The sequence below is a fragment of the Ptychodera flava genome, chromosome 7 (assembly GCF_041260155.1).
Source record: "Ptychodera flava strain L36383 chromosome 7, AS_Pfla_20210202, whole genome shotgun sequence".
In the NCBI taxonomy this organism is placed as follows: domain Eukaryota; kingdom Metazoa; phylum Hemichordata; class Enteropneusta; family Ptychoderidae; genus Ptychodera; species Ptychodera flava.
In genome coordinates, this window is record NC_091934.1 from 38,323,200 (window position 1) to 38,342,447 (window position 19,248).

The window sequence follows — 19,248 nt, forward strand, 5'->3', positions numbered from 1 at the left end:
AAAAACTACGAAAACAACCGCGAAATAACAATGCATCGATGGGTATTGTTGAATGGGGATGTTCACCGCTTTTTTTTGCTTCTGAAAAAAATGAATGGGAATCAACGATTCTACTCGATAAAACAACATCGCCTGAGGCGCTGTTCTGACTGTACACACACTAGGAGTCATATCAGAACAAATGAACAACAGAAATGAAAGCTTTTATTTGAAAGTGCCAAACGGGGTGGTCGTCTACGATGAAGTCAAGAAAATATTACCTCATACAACCTAGTCTTCCCGTTTTGCTTATTGCGAAAACGGTTTAATATTTGCGATACTCCGTCGGCATCTGTGGCCACCGTGTTCACCTGTTACAGCGGCACAGATCGATCATCCCGCCTCAAATTGGCTACTTAGCTATGCAAATTAATTCCGATACACGTAATTAAAAGTGTGAAACAGAGCAGTGAAATGGGTGGGCAACATCGCCTCTGGTCCGTAAGTGAATGCGGTATGTAAATTTGCAGCCCATCTTTATATATTCAAGTGTCAAGTCCAACGGGCACAGTTTCCACCGCGCTGTGATCGATAAGAGGATCTCTTCCACGGTCATCGGCGCCAAGAAGGCAATGAACTTTGGCGTATCTCACACCGTCAGCTGATTCACATCCCGGGCGCTGAGTATCGTTTTCCCCTGTCTCTGCAACGTCTCTGCAACGTCACACGTGCACACACACGGTTCTCAAACGAGAATTCTGAGATATCCAAGATGGCAAGTCAGTCGACGTTTTCTGCTCCGCTGTTTTCCGTGCTAGTCATCTTTCTCGTCGGCTGTACGCGTCCCAGCCAGGGCGGCGAGGCACCGCCGATAAAAGCCGACAGTGACCCGAAACAGTCGAAAGGATTAGAAGGTGGGTAGTTTGACGGTTTAAAGCGTGTCTATTTATTTTTGTTCGGAAATGGAATCGAGCTGAAGGTCGATAGAGTAGTGCTAAACTCCCCTGCATATACTTGGGGTGCGATCATCTTAACTCTAACGTGCCAGTGTCACTTGTAAATCAGACGAAGACGTCCTTGTTGACATAACATACTCGAACCGAAGCCATGTACAAGAATGATTGTTAGGAATTTGTCAGTTCACCAAAAGTTACGCATATGCCGCCATCGACCTACTTATAATGAACTTACTAACATAACTGATATATCTGGCTGACAACGCCAAATCCTTTCTTTCGAAGAGTATTGTAATAAACTTTATCGGCCCTTCGGCAAGTATAATAGTTTATGTTTGCCATTTAGCGTGATGTTACGGGCAGCAAGGCTCTAGGGACAGGAAAGGCACAATCGATTTGAAAATGGTTTCTCGCTTGTGTCATCGACTAATTGATTTTTCGATTTGAAAGCAAATATTGCATGATTCCGTCTATTGAATTAAACCGCCCATCAAGTTCCTTGAAAGTGACACTGTTGTTGTGCAACGCGTTGTGTTGTTTAGTGCACGTATTAAGTTTAAAGGCCATGGAATGCGTTCTTCTTTCAGGTTGCAGCTTCGGCGGCAATTTCTACGACTTTGATGACATGTGGAATCCTGATCTAGGCAGTCCATTCGGTGTTATGGTCTGTTTGCAGTGTGTTTGTGACGCGGTAAGTGATAATTCTTTATTTGTGTGTGTGTGTGTGTGTGTGTGAGAGAGAGAGAGAGAGAGAGAGAGAGAGAGAGAGAGAGAGAGAGAGAGAGAGAGAGATATTTTCATCACTATTTATCAGGTGTACAGTTGAATACACCGTACCCTACTCAAAACATTCCCCTGGACTGGATACACCGATTTAATGCACCGTTCTTTTATTCAAGGTTAAGGAGTTTTACACGGCTGTTTCCCCTTTCCATAGACAATGAGGGTAGTTCTACCTCCATGCCCGAACAATCCACGTGCTTAATACGACAGGATTGTTCCTTGACAGCCCAAATCCCATTGCATTATTTGGTTTGTGTCCACTTTTGTGTACCCAGCCGTGCAGACAACCCTCGATGCAACATAAAAGCACTATGTTTATGTATACTCACGAATTCTCCCTGAGTACATCAGCTTGTTTTTCAATATATAGGCTGGAAGTTAATGAAAATGATGCTAATGACAATGTAAATTATGTAGAAATAGATGGAGGTCGTAAACCCTTGTCAACGCTTACAATAGGAAGGACTCTTCTACAACCAATGTTCTTTGTAGGTCTTAAACATATCCGAAAAAATTGTGAGCACTTGTCAAGCCCTTCACATGCACTTTGTTTTAATCATTCTTTTCAACCTCGTAACGACTTTCTTAGATCGGCAATAAACGCGAAATGGGATAACAATTGGGGTACTATTTAGCGCTTCCAAGGGTCATCACGGGGTGTGAAAAGCATCCCCTTTGCAACACCTGCGTGCCGGCCGGCTTTTGTCTGCACCGCAATCTCCTCAACTGGATGAAAATCTGCCGCATACTGAGCATTCTAGCAGGGTGAGATCATCATGGTGTAATAAAGCGTGCGCGAGTACGCACAATCCCACACGAAACGCTCAGTTGACGCGGTTCAATATGACATTCTACCCGCGTTCAATGGTCCCGCGTGGAATCGACAATCGCGCTGAAATGGACATTAATGTGGTGGTGTCAACAATTGCATTGGATTAGTCACTGTATTGTTGTTTTCATCACCAGGTGACTAATTAATTGTAAGCGATTTATGTTGATTGCGGTTTTTGTGCGAAAGCTGTCTGACTCTATTGTGCCCGGAAAAAAGTTGCTCTCCGTGATGGTTTATGGCAAATAGATCTCTGCATCTTTTCTTGTTTGGTTGCTTTCAAGACAATTCAACGCTAGTACTATGATTTTCATACCTGTCAAATCATGCACGTGCTTATTTTACCCCCCCCCCCTCACATTTACACACGCGTGTGTCGGTTCGTTATTGTCGCGATATTTGTTACACAGGAACAACATATCAGGGATGTGTACTTGTCGTAAACCTCTAGTGTGTCAAATACGGGAAAAAACACTGATTGCAGTCCCTCATTGGAAAAATGTCCCTCGTGTCCTCGGTTCTTTCATCATAGACAGTAGACAAAAGTTTCTCTACTGTCTATGCTTTAATGTACCTTCGCAAGGCATAGAGTAAAACGGAAATATCGAAAACAGAGTACTTCACTGGATATTTTCCTGGAAAACATGAAGCACGCGCACACAGATCATTCATGTCGCGTTCCCCTGACCGAAACTCTCCACTACCGCGAGTGATAAGCAAATATGAGGTGTCATTTGGGGAGCTCACCAGACGTTCAGGCCGTGTCCAGCATTGTATATTAGGACAGAGAGTAAGCAAGCACAAAGTTTGAAGAAGTATTTAGGAGCAATTCAGTGGTCCAGGGGACGTTAACGACGTGCCAATGCCCTCTGAATCGACCATCAATTCGAAAGTGACTTTGACTAATGACTTGGCCTGGCTCATTAATAAAATCCAGCCACGCTTTGGACGAACTTGTCACCAAAGCCGGCTGGTCGCTTTGTCCGTCTAAATGGCCGTGTGGCAATCTGTGAAACACAATTGTCTGGGGCCATTCATATAGTTTGAGATCTAAGGCCAGGACTTGTTTGCCGATTTTGGCGAATTCGCACATTTTTCTGATGTGTTGGTTACGGCTTGCAGGACGAGTGTGAATGTTTCTCACCATCGCCTAATAGACATGTCAAAATTGGCAACGATCGTGGATGGCCAATAATAATGCTAAACCGAGGCTGCCCCCAGCAATAACCACCCTCTCTATCGTTTGTATATTGAGATGCGATATCTGTTCGGTATTTCCTACAAAAGTCTCGAGAAAAGTCATTCGGGGAAGTTGCATGTTAATACAGTCATCTGCAAAAGTTACTATACAACGACTCGGAAATTCACATAACACTCCACAAAAAAGTTGTGAGAATTATGTATTCTTCTCATTTGTTTACTTTCATGTTTTCTTTGTCGGCGCAGGTGGTTGTAATTCGATAAGAGTTTCTCAATCTGCAAATATTTATATGCCGCGATATATTTAAAACATCCGTTCTCATTTCACGTGGTTTTCTATAATATTCCTCAAAATACGATGCCAAAATAAACCCGGGATATGTGGGACAGATTTGCGTCAAGGCCGGAGAAACGGGTGTTTATCATGTTTGGACGATTCTATGCAGACCAGACTGCGCTAACTTTGTTCGACTGTCTGAACTAATTACCTAAACGCATTCCCGCCCTTTTGTGCACTGACATTCCCTTTATGGGGAGCTATTTTAGTCTTCCGTTTCTTATTCAAGAAATAAATGCAACGGGGTTACTTCGGCCGCAAAAATGCCAGAATACGTGCGATAAGACACTGTGAGGTATTCGGGCTCATATGTGTGGGGTTCAGAGTACCATTGCCAAGCACGTGTTTGACTCCCGTGTTTTGTCTACAGGCTGTTCAACGCCCAGTACACAAAACAGTGGACGAGGTTGGGAACCCCTGGCGTGATTTGTGATTGCAGATTGGGTTGCAGTTTAATTGAGCCAATGATGCGATGTTCACAAAATACCCGATCACTTCCCCAAGTCGTTCCTAATTACACACCGCATGAATGGCGACAACTGCCCACACGACATCGTTTCAAGAATAACAACCAAACATTACGAAAAAAACCCAAAATTAAAACAAGGAAGGATCGTGGAAACTCCTCTGAAAGGCAAAATATCCAGGGCATCATTCACAATGCACCGCGGAGTAGCTCTCTTAATTCGCCCTCCACTTTTCAGTTGAGCAAAATAACCTCTTGGTTTACATTAAAAGTGGAAAATCTTGCAAATTGGACAATATTCCCCTGTATAGCTGCTTGAGATGAAATGGAGCCTTCTCTCTCGTGACTTCTAAATTCATCTGATTTGCTACCGGTTTTGAGCCTTGGTGATCTTCAACTGTATTTAGCATTCACAAAAAAGTAAATTTCCCCTAAACGAAACTGCCTGGCGATCTTTTCTGTTTAACTTCTAGTAATAGCAGGCCTCGCTTTGCAGGACATGACCATTTTTGTAAATTTATAGGTTATGTTTGAAAATTTAGTTAAAAAGTTTAGGTGCAGCGAAATAGGGTAGAGTAGGTCGAGTTGACGGGGAAGAAAAACTAAAATTATGTGTCACAAAACCCTGTCAGACCTGACTTTCTGTTAACATACATATATATATATATATATATATATATATATATATATATATATATATATATATATATATATATATATATATTATATATATATATATATATATATATATATATGGCATGAACGATTTAATTAAGTGACCTCGGAAAAAAGATCTTATTGACCTTATAAGCGGCTTTACTTTTACTGCATTGTGCATCGTGAAATACGTTACTTCTCGGTGAAGAAATTAAGTCATATTAACAAGCTTCTTTTTCGTGTTTTTATTTATGCTTCAGGTCGCCAAACACGGTCAACTCAAAGGCAGGGTGCTGTGCAAAAACATCAAAAATGAATGTCCATTGGAGCTGCCGTGTGAAAACCCTGTACTTCCTCCTGGCGAATGCTGCAAGAGATGCCCGGATGAAGGTAAAGGTCATCATTTCCAAAATTAGGCTACCTTTGCGTCTCAACACTTATTTTTTAATCAATGTAGAATATGCCTCGATGACAATTTCTTTGATGTATAATTTTACAGCTATACGTGTCTGTGCTATTTTTGTGAATTTATTTTTAAATTAAATGAAAGTTTCAACGTCGGGCTTTTTTTAATTCCAAGAGAGTTAACACAGGGTATATCAGCCATTTTGAATTTCAAATATCGTTAAATTGAATTCGGCCTTTTCTTTTATACCAAGCTTTGCATAGTGACCTTTATTTTCTTGCTTGATTATGAGAGAGAATGGTTGAAGGATTCGTCCCGAGGAAAGTTGGAGCAAAAGTCTAATCGAAACGCAAATTACATTGGGTCTGTTTTCTTGTGTTGTTTTAGGACTTCTTAGTCCCTGACAAAAATTTCATTGAAATGATCATCGAGAAATAATGTCGGCGCTTCATTAGTGGTTCATGCATTGAAATTGTCCTCAGAGCAAAACAATCTAATAACAAACAGAGTCATGCAGTTAAAGAATATATCTTAATGGATAAAATCGCATTTTATAATAGATTAAAAGGTACGTAACCTTCGGAGCCACTTAAATCAAGAAGGTTTAAATAAAACACATGTATAGCTCCTGGTACGTACTAATGTCTATAAATGGACGAATGAGCTTAAAACTGTATCAGTGTGACACCACTGCGCATGCTTATCTATATCGCGCTATATATAGTGTAGTTGGATTGCAGTAGCACATTCAACAATGAAAGCCCCATCAACTATATCTTTTTTTTGCAATTTTTCCCGATAAGATGGTTTGAAATGATCAATTGCAACTTAAGTATAAATACTTACCAAAGTGCGACATCAGAACAACTAAGTACCGATTGTTTCCAAGTTGCAACTCAAATCTGACCACCGCGAATATGTATTGCTTAATAACAGCAATGCCAATACAGCTTTGTCAAGTTTGGATGATATTTTTGGTAAGCAAAATGCAAACAAGGTACAGCTAATGGGGCTTTTAAACTTTATTTGAAAAAAACAACAACAACAACAACAACAAAACAAGTACACTAAGGCAAGTTTTGTAGCAACTTCCCTTTTCTTTATGTCGTTTGCTAATTTCTAACGGAATATTACAACGAATTTTTTCTTTTTTTCATAGGGGAACAAGAAATAGCTTCTGTTGAAACGTCTCATAGCGGAAGGAATACGCAGGTACACGGAGATGAGAAGACCATGGTGGGGCGTACAACCGGTAAAGGTAAGAGCCAATGAAAGAGACACGTCGTCAAATATTTCACGGAAGGGGTAATTTAGGGGTAAATATTTCCTGTCGTTGATAAACATTGTGGTCTTTAAGCGTGGTGATAGATGTTGACACTGAAAATTGACACTTTCCGGTTACAAGATCCATGGTGACCTTTGGATGCAGGAATTGGGAGTTTGTTATGATTGCTTTCGCCTGGCAGTCGCGAGATGACCTTATTTCTCGTGCCTGGAATCGCACGAACGATGCATTTCAGTAGCAAACCACAATTGCTACATCCATGTGCGTGTTCACAAAACGCGTTTTACTTTGTGCAGTCAAAATATGAAACTTTAATTAATATGGGACCTGGCGTTAATCTTTTGGTAAATTACGAGTCTCTCCGAGGCTTTTCATTACAAGTTACAGCTACTGGCCCTGTAGGATCGCATCCGAATTTTCTTTCTTTTTTCACACGATTCACTTAAGGGATACCGTCGTCGGAACCGCTCTCAAAGGTATGGGATTCACACGACCAGTGTGAACACCGTATCAAAGGTACGATGGTGATTGATGAAAGTTAAAACATGTCTGTCATAATCTATCATCGTATAATTTAAATGTTGCAGCTATGATGATGAGGTGCATCTAGATATCGTGCACGAAATACATTGTTTTGTAAAGAAGAAACTCGCACAGCCGCAGTTCCGACGACGGTTTCCCTTAATCAACTCTTCCCCTTTGCTGATGTATTCAAGACTTTTTTGCAACAGCTAGTTCGTTTGATGAAGATCTCAGGAAACATTTGCGGAAGTCGATCGTAATATATCGCTCAGCTTGTCAGATACATTTGTTAATCAAACAAACAGTTTGCGATATTATGTCTCTGGTCGACCCATAAAATGTTTTTTGATTGAAAGCATGTGCAAATCTCGCTGAGCCAAGACGACTCTGTCGCAAAGAAGTCGCAAGCTGCATCGATTCCACATGCAATCAGAGGAAGCAATTTGATAAAAATATATAATTTATGGCATTGAAGAAGTGTAAACTGCCCCCAAGCATGTAGAATCGCTGAGAAACCAAGTAAAAATTTGGCGTATATCATGATGTCTCCGTCTACTTGCATATGCTTGCGATCGAACACTTCCGAGCCGGCGCCACAGTTAGTCATCTTATCAGAGATCGATGTGTGATTAAAACACAACCGAGCAACACAGTCGTTGAAATGTTCCACGAATGAACTCGAGTTTCGTATTTATGATCGTAATTCTGGTTTGTTTACACTGCAGTGTTGTGACTGAAGTTCGTGTGATGCGAAAGCGTCCACTGTACTTCAGTAAACCGGCGGATGTTTTCGAAGTTTTCGAAAACAATCAATAAGTTATCGAGTCTATCACGTCCTTTGGAAACGAAAAAAACTATCATGATTATGCGAATGATAATGGGAAAAGAGTGGCGTGTCTGTTCTTAGCAGGGCGACTTACAGGCTCATTGAAAATAGTTCCGTAGATTGCGTTTCTCACACTGGTTGATTTCATTTGCGAGATCCAAAACGTGAAAGTGACATGCGCGAGAATCACGGGAACGTATATGCTTTCCATTTCTGTGATGTGTTTTGTAAGAAGTGTACGATTTGCGATAAACATTACAATCTGCCAGGAAACCTTCAAAAGCGGTAAATAATAAGAAGTAACCGTCCCTGTATTTTGAAAATCTCGTTTCATGAACTCTCTTGGCAAAAAGTTTACACTATTCGAGTTCGAAGTTTAAGAATCTAAAGGACGTTTCTCGGTTAATCTTGATTTTGTTGAAAAGAGACACTTGTCAAGAGAGATTCTTTACAGGCGTGGCAGTGTTTCCACACAATTCATTTCTTTACAAAGTATTGCACACCTGGTGCTGACCGGAAGGGTTTGAGTGATTTCATTCCATGGTCTTCCGGTCCTAGACAGCTCCTGCCCAAAAGAACTCCTTATACACGGGGGCGACAATGAGATATCCTTTGATTTCAAATAAAACTGGAATCCCAAAAGCGCTCAGTCGGACCGGTGCTCCGTTTGAGCGCTGACAAAAACATTCTCTTTGCACGGTGTCAATAACCCGATCACACTCATCGGAAAACGGAGCACGTTGACCCCTGCTTCTTGAAACTCGTGCGCTTACTCTCTGATCATTTTCGAAGACTTTTAAAAACTGTTCTTTCTTGTTCATCCTCTAACAGAGTTCCTTGCTGTCCTGACCGGTTCTCAAGTCGTTCCAAAGGTAGATGCAGTCGGCGCTGCTCGTGGACATTTTCTGCTTGTCGATGATAATGTATATTTTACAATCGACTACAAGGCGTAAGTCCAAGTTTTTCACAAAAGTACACCGTTCATTGTCTGTCTGTCAGTCGGTCTCTGTTTCACATTTCCGTCTTTCAAAACATTTTGTCTGCGCCAGTTACGATGGACATACTGCCCACAGCGTCTTACTTTATACAGTTTCTTGCCCTTTCCAGAATTCGACGGCCAACAAAGATTCGCTTTAGCGACGTCCTGAACAATACCCTTTTTGAGCATGACATTCACAAGGGACACAAGGGTTCGCACATGGTAGGTTCCATTTTTCACAATTCTTCAAAATAATCACAATTCAATTTTTATCAACTAAGTGTTCAACTACATGTATAGTGCATAATATGACATATCTGTCAAATTTTAGTCGATGGCAGTCACCCATCATATGCCTATTTCTTTCTCCAGATTTGTGGTGAGTGGAGAAACCTGCCGAGGGCGCACCTGCGGTATTTTGAAAGCGGAATGATCCTTGTCAGCCTGGTCACCAGATTCCATGAAAACGGCGAGGTCAGAGGTCGCATCGTCTCCCACCGTGCCGCACCGACAGGTAGGCAAAACCACTCCGGAAACCAACTATTTTGCGTCTTATTTTAATATCTGACATTTTTTGTGCGTTATTTATTTGATGACTTATGATATCCTTCGTATTTTTTTGATATCTTTTTTTCTTTCACAGAAACCTTCAGCAGTTTGATTCTACCGAAATTGAAGGGCAAGAAAACTCATGACGTCAGAGGGAGTGGGGGCGTTGTCATGATGACAGTCGACGAGCAGAGGGACAGTATTGACTTCGTTGTACTCGTCGAAGGATTATTCGATGATCTAGGTGAGGCAGAAAAAGCGTGTTTAGTTTTAAAATGAAATTATTTTGAAACATTTCTCGCCTCCGATTTGGGGAGACGACAATAAGATCAAGCAGTATGAACGACGAGGTCACAAACGCTGCACATGCGACATTACTTCTACTTCTCAACAATCGGTTACATGAAGTGATACAGAAGGAAGGAGTGTGACTTCGCTGACCATGATTTTCTCATTGCGTAAATGCATAATTATTGATCGCCACCGGTGAGCGCAATACAGAAGCCCAGTTTTGATTGTCGATGTGTAGAGAGGACAGCTGATGAGGTTTCAAACTATTTTCATTTCGTCAGGCACAGATGAAGAAGTCGGCGTAACTATACAGTTCTTGAAGAAAAGCAACGTTTTGATGGAAAAAAGCGCCACCGTGCGGCCGGAAGTAAGTTTAATTGCAAACTTTGTTAATTAGCAAAGTACCTATGGCGTTGTCGTTAAAGTGTCTATAAATTTTAGATTTTTTATCGCAATTCATGTCATAAGCCTAAGGTATAAAACTAAGGGAAAAAATCATAACTATGTCATTCTGCATCATAAACATGCACCTACAGAAGACCAATGATGTTGGTAAAGGATTTCATAAGTATCCATTTAAGAAAGGCTCGTTAAAAACATTAAATGTAGAGGTGACATAAACACGTATTGTTATGACAAGTTTACGATTGTGGATATGACCACAGTATCATGTAATTCAGGCAGTTTTTAGAAGCTCACGTGACCCTTACTTCCGATAGTTTTTTCATAAATCATCAAGTCTGACTGAACACGATATATCGACCTATCGTATAATTGTCACCGTAAATTAATTTCATTAAGGTAATACGTACCTCCAAAGTTCAAGACTCAATCTTTTTCTCAAACTTTCCTCGATGAAATCTTTCACCGTTCTCTTAGCAAATCAAGAATTGAAATCAGGAGTCGCCATGCAAAGTTTGGAACTATAGAAGCAAATTACCTCTAACGTTTACCTATATTCAGTTTGAAATTCAAAATGGCCGCCATCCCTGTGTTAACTCTGCTGAGAAAATTGAAATTTCCGATTTATGTGGAAACAAATGCATTTGATACTCACGCCTTAAATTTGCACTGTCTCGTTTTCTAGGATCGAACGTTCGCAGAGGTTTGGCAACGAGTAAACAAAAACCACCAACGCTGGTTGGCACGTGGTCAAGTCTCGATATCAATAAAGTTCAATTTGCCATCCGGCAAGAGATTCCTAGAGGGCGATGTCACTCCTTTGAAAACATGCAGCCGTAAGTGTTCATTATTTGTGATTTAAGGTTTCGTCGACAGCAACGTTTGATGTAGACTGGTATTTTTGTTCTGTTTTGTTTAAGATACTATAATTTACTCGAAAAAATCATGTCCAAATCCTTGGTTCATTTTGCTACTGAGCACAAACTTTGGCGTCGAATGGTATTACTGGCAATTGGAATTCAGTACGGACTAGTTTGTCAACGATAGCATTGCATATCGTCTCACACGACAAGTTTTCATTGAAAGGCTAATACTTTTTGATTTTCAACGTACTTCAGGGAAACATTGTTTTGTAATGAAAATACTATCGAAAGTCTAAGCTAAGCTCGCTGTAGGACCTCTTAAATTTAAGTTCGTGTCAAAGGTACGTCAGGCATGAAAAAAATACTGTTTCTTGTATCTTGTTCCCTACACAGCAACTCAGATGTAACACCATTTCAACATCGTTTATTTTTTCCGTTCTTGTTCAGCTTGCCTCTAATGTTTCATGAGGTTTAAAAAAGTGAAAGTTTGGTCAGTAATCAATGGATAATTGTTTGTTCAGACTTTAAATCAAACTAATGTGCGATTCTTTCGTTCACAGAGCTTCATGCAGTCTTGTCAGGAAGCGGGGCGTGGAATGGACCGGAAGCCACAGGCGCAAGTGGCTCGGTTATGCTCTACCTGAACGATGATGGCGTGCTTGAATATACAGTAAGTTGTGTTCCCAACTATCAGGAGTTTTCAATTGCTTTACAAAATCTAACTCATAAGAGTTCAATATACTTTCATTTATGTCACGTCTGTTCGGTATATTTAATTTACCGATGGTTCGCAGAAGGAAATTTTGTTTTCGAAATCTCACCTGTTCTCGAAATGTCCTCCCCAGGTTCGTGTTATAGGGTTGAGGTCTCCAGTAACCGGGCTGACGCTGGAGGCGCCCCACCCGAGAAAGAGGAACAAGAGAAGAATTTTGGACGACATTATCCGCTTCTACCAGAACGGCTGGGTGAGCAATCATTGATGATTCACGTTTTATCTCGAGATATGATAAGTGGCTGTTTTGCAAAGCGTCATACGCTTTTGATGACATACTTCACATATTTCAACCCAAGTTATAGCGGTATCAACAATTCCATAAGAAATCAACGGGCTCGTTTGTTAGTACATTTTTCACTCTATGAAGTCCACATTTCGTGTTGATTTTGCAAAATTACCTAACAACTTATCTACTTTCTCCAAACTGTCCATCTTTACAGGCGTACGGTAGATATGAAAAACCCACAGCAGTAGACATTCATCATCTATTAATGAATAAATTATCCATTAATGTTGCAACTGAAGAATATCCGGTTTCGGAACTTAGAGGACAGATTAAACATCTTCTCTACAATGGACATTTGTCGAGGCATCAAGGTAAGTTCAAGAGTTTGAGAGTTCGAGATTTCAAGAGTTCGAGAGAGTTCGAGAGAGAGAGAGAGAGAGAGAGAGAGAGAGTAGAGAGGAGAGAGAGAGAGAGAGAGAGAGAGTTCGAGAGAGAGAGAGAGAGAGTTCGAGAGAGCGTTCGAGAGAGAGTTCGAGAGTGCGAGAGTTCGAGAGAGTTCGAGAGTTCGAGAGAGAGTTCGAGAGAGTTCGAGAGAGTTCGAGAGAGTTCGAGAGAGAGAGAGAGAGAGAGAGAGAGAGAGAGAGAGAGAGAGAGAGAGAGAGAGAGAGAGAGAGAGAGAGAGAGACATATGCCTCAATTTCCGTTTTGCACCTTCAGCATGGACTATACCATCTCTTCATAGGTATGCCAATTCCTATGGCTGGAGTAAACTTCGCCCCTCCTTTGGCTACCAGCACTGCCGGGCATGCGTGGATGTCAATAGACAGCAGGTGTACCTTGCACTACGAGATCGTCGCCGAGGGGTTGCAGAGAAACGATGGCGGGGACAAGGGAAACCAGCTGAATGGTTTCGCAGAAATTGTCGTTAGCGACGATACCTTCGCTGGAGAAAAGACTGTCCTGAATACATTTGACGGCAGTTTGGTAAGATGTTTTTCTCTGTAAACATCATCAATAAAAAGTTCCAGATTCTGAATGTTTGAGGTGATTCACCATTTCCTTTTCGACAAATAAGGAGAGAATTTTGACGGTGTTTACAGGTCAAACGAAAACGTTGAAAATTTGAACACTCACGCAATCAGCTGGGAACTCAACCTTACTTTGAGTATTTGAAAGCGAACGTGAATCTTTGTATACTCTGTGAATTCACCACATTGTTTGCATTGCAGCTCACGAAATGTCAATTCTTTGGATATTTAACAGACTTTAAACGCGCACTTATTTTACAGGCTAGAGGGACGTTGTCGGACTTGGATCAAGATTTGCTGGATTACCTAAACGACGGGAAGGCATTCATTCAAGTCAGCACAAAAGCCCATCCAGAAGGAGAGATTCGCGGACAGGTCAGTAAACCTTTGTGACAATCGTGAACCATTCTCCAAAAATTTTTATAATTCGGAAAGTTATAGACGGAAAGCTAGACTGAGAAATTTATATAGCGCCTAGTATCCATCGGAGATGTTCAGTAGAGCCTTACTACTTGTCACATTGTATAAATCTTTTATACCATCAGTAAACTTTGAATATTCTTATAGTGAGCAGTTAGAGCAGCAACATCAAGTAAGCGTGTTTTCTTATTTTCCTCTAACAGGTCACTTTACCAAATGCATGTGGTCGCGCGCCCAGTCTGAAAGAACATCTGAACAACGTCCCAAGCGTCGGATTCAACGTCGAGGCAGATCCGAGGTCGTGTTTCTTCGAAAACAAATACCACGCGGATGGATCCAGTTGGTCGCCTGAGTACGACACACAGTGTACCACTTGCACTTGTACGGTGAGTACGCACTTATTGATGACGTCGGTGCTTATGTATTGTTTCTGTTGTTCCAACATACTAATATACGTACATAACGCATCTTTATGCATTTTCACCTCACTGAAAGTAGATTTGCGCAGAATTTGTAGTATTATGAATTAGTAGTATTGTAACAAATATTCATTGTCAAATGTTGCCCAAATGTACCTCCCTATTTTTGTCATCAAACTTCAGCCTTTTGAAATTTTGAGTTTGGAATACCCATGAATTTGATCCAAAAGTCAAAGATTGGAACTTCAATCCAAATCTTGTTTTAATTGGTTCTTTCAGAGGCGGGCTGTTATATGTGATCCCGTCGTCTGCCCGCCAGTGAACTGCACATCTCCAGTGGAAACAGCCGGCGAGTGCTGTCCAATGTGCCCGCCCGAACAAGATCTTTATTCAGAAATGGAACTACCCGGAAGTGATTTGGCTAACGAAGGTGAGCACTTTTCTAACAAAGCGTGTGACTTCAGTTGTGGCACTCAGATAGTATGTGTGAAGCCACAGAACAACCTCCATGGTGTTGGGTGATGACCTCTCACCTGAAGTGAGATATATTGCCATCTAGCTACATATGGTTCTAATTCGTCGAATTGATTTTTTGATTTTGCGCGCTATTCCGCATGTAATTCACTTCTGTTTCACAAATATACAAATTTCAAAGATATACTTTCTCCGCCGATCATGTGGCGAGATTTAGACCGTGTTCAAGTAGACACAAAGCAAGGGTTTGGGGCATTGACTGCATTCATACTCGCCTATTTTTGTTCTCTGTATTTCGTCAGTTTTATTTTACAAACGGTAACAAACTATCGCTGACGATGTCATGTCCTTCTGTTCCAGATTGCTTCTTTAAAGGCGACAAGAAATACCACGCCCTCGGGAGTACATGGCACCCTTACGTACCACCGTTTGGATACATTCAGTGCGCCATCTGTAAATGCCTGGTAAGTATGACGACGTTTTATCGGATCATCAACAAAAAGAATTACAAACATCGTCACCTGAAGCCTACGTTGTATTTAGATTATAATTCTGGAAGAATCGAGACGCTGTATCGTCACAGGACTTTTGGATATTCATAACATGACCGAGTATTGCATATGTATTTGTATTCATAAGGTGGGAAAACATTACGAAACACTGCGGTCCCAATCTTCTGCACGATTAAACAATTTGACTTTCCTGAGGGGCACCCCTCATAGCTGAAAAATGGGACTCCTTAAGATTATTTTTATTCAGCGGCGGCCCAGCAATCTACAGTCTTGCTGACGTGAATTTTCTGTTTACCTCCAACTACAGCCAGGAAACGAAGTTAACTGCACAAAGATAAAATGCCCGAAATTAGATTGCCCCGATCCTGTCCGACTGAACGCCATGGACTGCTGCCAGACATGCCCAGGTTAGTTCCCTACGTCACTTCCTTTTAACCCGTCAATGCTAAATACGTCACATCCGACTATAAGGTCACTTGCAAAAGAACACTGACCCAATATGTGTATATCAGTATGTTTGGTCAGCTCTAAGATCACATCAGAACTACAAATCTTTTATAATTTTTTCTTAACCCTTACTGCCTTCATTCTGCTTTTGTTCGACCCTTCTTCAGAATACGCAGTTTTTGTGTTACATGTGGCAATACTGACAGGATTTATGCATCATTTTCTTTCAGAAAAACAAAAGACACAAATTTCAGAAATTCAAGCGGATTGGAAAGAAGGAAGTAAGTTGGTCTGACTTTGTTTACTTTAAAATTAAAAACCAAATGATTTAACAAAATAATAACATCAAACCCTACTAGACACATTGATTTTTCTGTGTGTATAGGTATATATTATTTGTTTATTTTTTTTTATATTTATTTAATTCAAACATAGTTTGAAATTTCCAAGTCTTCTGTCTACATGCAATATGTCCACTTCAGGCATAACCGTTTTGCAATATTGTTTCAAAATAGATATTACTGTGTTATCTGCTGACAAACAAACCGTATACTGATGGCTTTCTTACACGTGTTGATTGTTTACAGGTTGCTATGTCAACGGCGTGTCATACGACAACGGCCAAGAGTGGCACCCTGAAATGGAGATAGCGACGGCGAAAACGAAACGGTGTATTCGTTGCAAATGCAAGGTAGCTTACGATTTCAAAGCATTCATAACTTTCGAACCTTGACCCTTGAACTCTCAATACGTCCACAGAAACTGAGAACATCTTAAAATTGCAGACTATATTAAGTACTATCAAATCAGTTATTGTAACATCAACATCGGAAAATGTCGAATTATTGTTGCCACAGTGTTAAGATTTTGCTAATACACTATTTTACTGATTAGCCAAACCCACCGTTAGTGTGAAACTACAGGTGTCGATTACTCCGCCGAAAAGGGTCTCAATTTCCGTGAAACACAACATATCTTTATTCAGGCTATTCAGCAATGCTATGAGGGTTAGCATTGTATAATTCATTCTTGCAGTCGACAGAAACATTTATAACGAAGCCTTCTGTTTACAGGACGGTGAGACAAAGTGTAGACGCCGAAAATGTCCGACGCCAGACTGCGAAGAACCAATTGTTGTCGAAGGGGAATGCTGCCCGATATGCCCTGGTAAGTGTTTGCGTTGCACCACATACCAACATGTCATCAAGACATTATTCAGCCCCCTCTCCCCTCTCTCTCATATTTATAAATATAAGTTACCTCAATAAGTAAGCGAATATGAACCAACCTAAGGTTGAACGTAGCATGGTGATCATCAGACAGGGAAACACAAATATTCAATGATTCACGAACGCTATGTGTGTACAAATGCTCGTGCTCTGGTCTATCGCACAGAGTATTGCTCCCCTGGGAAAAGACGCCTTTCAGTTGATCTATAATTAAGATAAACGTCAATACATGAGAGAAACGACAGATTTAGAGATAGACTTATCTAACGCTAGTTTTCTTTTCATTTCTTCTTTCACCTTTAATAGACGGTGTGAGGAATGACCAGAGTTCAGCCGGTACCACGTGATCTGTGAACATGCGCGTTTAACCATCTCAGAAGCTCAACGTAGCGGATTAGACCAACATGAGGAATTTACAAGAGACGCTCCCAAGTTTTGTATATTTATAGATGAAGGAAAAAAGTAATAATATAATTCTAAGAGATTTTCTTCCGCGCTGAAAACTTGACGTCCAAAGTTAAGAATGTTCGAAACATTTGCGTTATGTACGATAGTAGAAGCAAACACAAAGTCATGTTTAACATTGATGCGTTTTTGAGATTTCGAACGGGAAAATAATCGAATGTACAAACGTCACCCATAATGTATCTATTATGTGCTCACATTTCAATAGCTTCCCCTGTAGAAATATGTAATTACACCCGTATGTACAAATCTGTGTAAATTCTCTTTTAAAAAAGTTCTAAATAATGTAAAAAAATTGAGATCAAATTGATAAATCATATTACGGATTACGCGAGGGCGTGATAGTCGACCATCCGCCCCGGTAAGATGTGTTGCTATGGCAACAATGTCTATGAAGATTAAACCGACCAAGCCTGCTCTGGAAGATAAAATTACTGACAACTTCGAGAGACACTCACAGTCATGAACTAAGTTAACCGGGTTCGCACTGTATAAACCCTCTCTCGCTCTCAAACAATTCATTTCCGTTCTTAGTATCATGTATAAATAACGAACAAGAGTGTCTTTTTATGTCCCTGTATAGGTGTATAGTGTAGGATATGCAGTTAGTGTGTCTAGTTGTAAAGTGTAGGATAATAGTCTATGTCCCTATAGCTGTATAGTGTATAGAATAGTGTACATCGCAACTGTAGATGTCCTGCCATTTTCCCAGTATAATATAGACAAAAAACAATGAGATGTGTAGCTTGTAATTTCAGGCTATTATTTCATATCATGTGCTATGTTATTACGTGGAACAATGATACTTTGTTATTAATTCGGAACAGTTATAGTTTGTAGTATACCTTTCTGTATTGAGTTTAAAATACTCTGTATCATCAATGTTTATAGTGTAGTATACCATGTAGTATAAGTGTCTATAGTGTAGAATATAGTGGGATTTTAAATTGTCAATAGTTTTGGATATATCGCATATATATTCAACACTCTAGACTTTGTAGTATACCATGTCAATAGCGCGAATTACCATGGAATATGTGTCTATAATGAAAAGTACCATTAGATAAACAGAGTCAGTGTTTTGAAGATTCAAAACTTTGGAGAAGTTGATAAATATACTTTGAAACTTAGTGCTTATATCAGATCTAGTGCTTCCAAATGCTTTTGCATGCGCTGTCAACCGTGCTGTAAATGCACTGAGAGTTTCTACCTGCTAAATACTTCAAGTTCTTTTGTTATAAAACTTTGCGCCGTAAAAACTGGATATTAGAAAGAATCACTACTTTATCAAAAGGACGTATATGAAATTGTATGTCAGCCGCCTTCATCAAAAATATGCAGAGCCATTTGTACCATATTTTAAACTCGATGTAAAATTTGGAAATTTTTTATATCACCGATACTATCCTTTTCTAAGCTCTGTCAAAGCAGCGTTTCAAAAGTTTTATTCAATTTCAGCATTTCTACCATTGAGAGTTAGTCTTTTTAGGAAAATATTCGAAATGTGATGAGTAAGTTCATTCCAAAAGAGAAAAGATAACAAAAAGTCTGATCAGATCTTAAAGTAACTTTGTACTTCCGTAATTTTAATGTCGATCTGACCATTTTTGAACGGTTATTTGTAAATATGATATTTTTCAAGAGTACAACCGTATCCTTTATATACAAGTATTAAGACGTATACTCTTATTTTAGCATTTTGGAAACCTAAGTCCTGCCAAGGGAAACCATGCATTTGCGATAGCATCAGGGCAGTTTCCATCCGAAATAAAGAATTCTTTTCTACAACAAAAAAGTGTCTCGATCAAATGTTTCTGTTCCCCTCTGCACAAGACCGGAAAAATGATTTTGAGTCACTTCTGACAACAAAATTATAGATGGCTGTTTTGCTATTTAACCTTGGAAATGGTATGTAGAAGATCT

At 40.1% G+C, this 19,248-nt stretch overlaps 1 protein-coding gene across 1 annotated transcript; it reads left to right on the plus strand.

Moving 5' to 3' along the window:
- Positions 1 to 512: 512 nt before the first annotated feature.
- On the plus strand, positions 513 to 19,120 carry LOC139137485 (chordin-like). The gene is made up of 23 exons (XM_070705621.1): positions 513 to 893; positions 1,523 to 1,626; positions 5,468 to 5,597; positions 6,773 to 6,871; positions 9,078 to 9,195; positions 9,354 to 9,447; positions 9,598 to 9,739; positions 9,869 to 10,018; positions 10,347 to 10,432; positions 11,153 to 11,303; positions 11,891 to 12,000; positions 12,176 to 12,295; positions 12,546 to 12,702; positions 13,074 to 13,315; positions 13,621 to 13,734; positions 13,983 to 14,165; positions 14,478 to 14,628; positions 15,033 to 15,136; positions 15,492 to 15,591; positions 15,862 to 15,912; positions 16,219 to 16,322; positions 16,705 to 16,798; positions 17,167 to 19,120. The coding sequence occupies exons 1-23, from the start codon at positions 752 to 754 to the stop codon at positions 17,205 to 17,207; spliced, it is 2,787 nt and encodes a 928-aa protein (XP_070561722.1). The 5' UTR covers positions 513 to 751; the 3' UTR covers positions 17,208 to 19,120.
- The last annotated feature ends 128 nt before the right edge of the window (positions 19,121 to 19,248 follow it).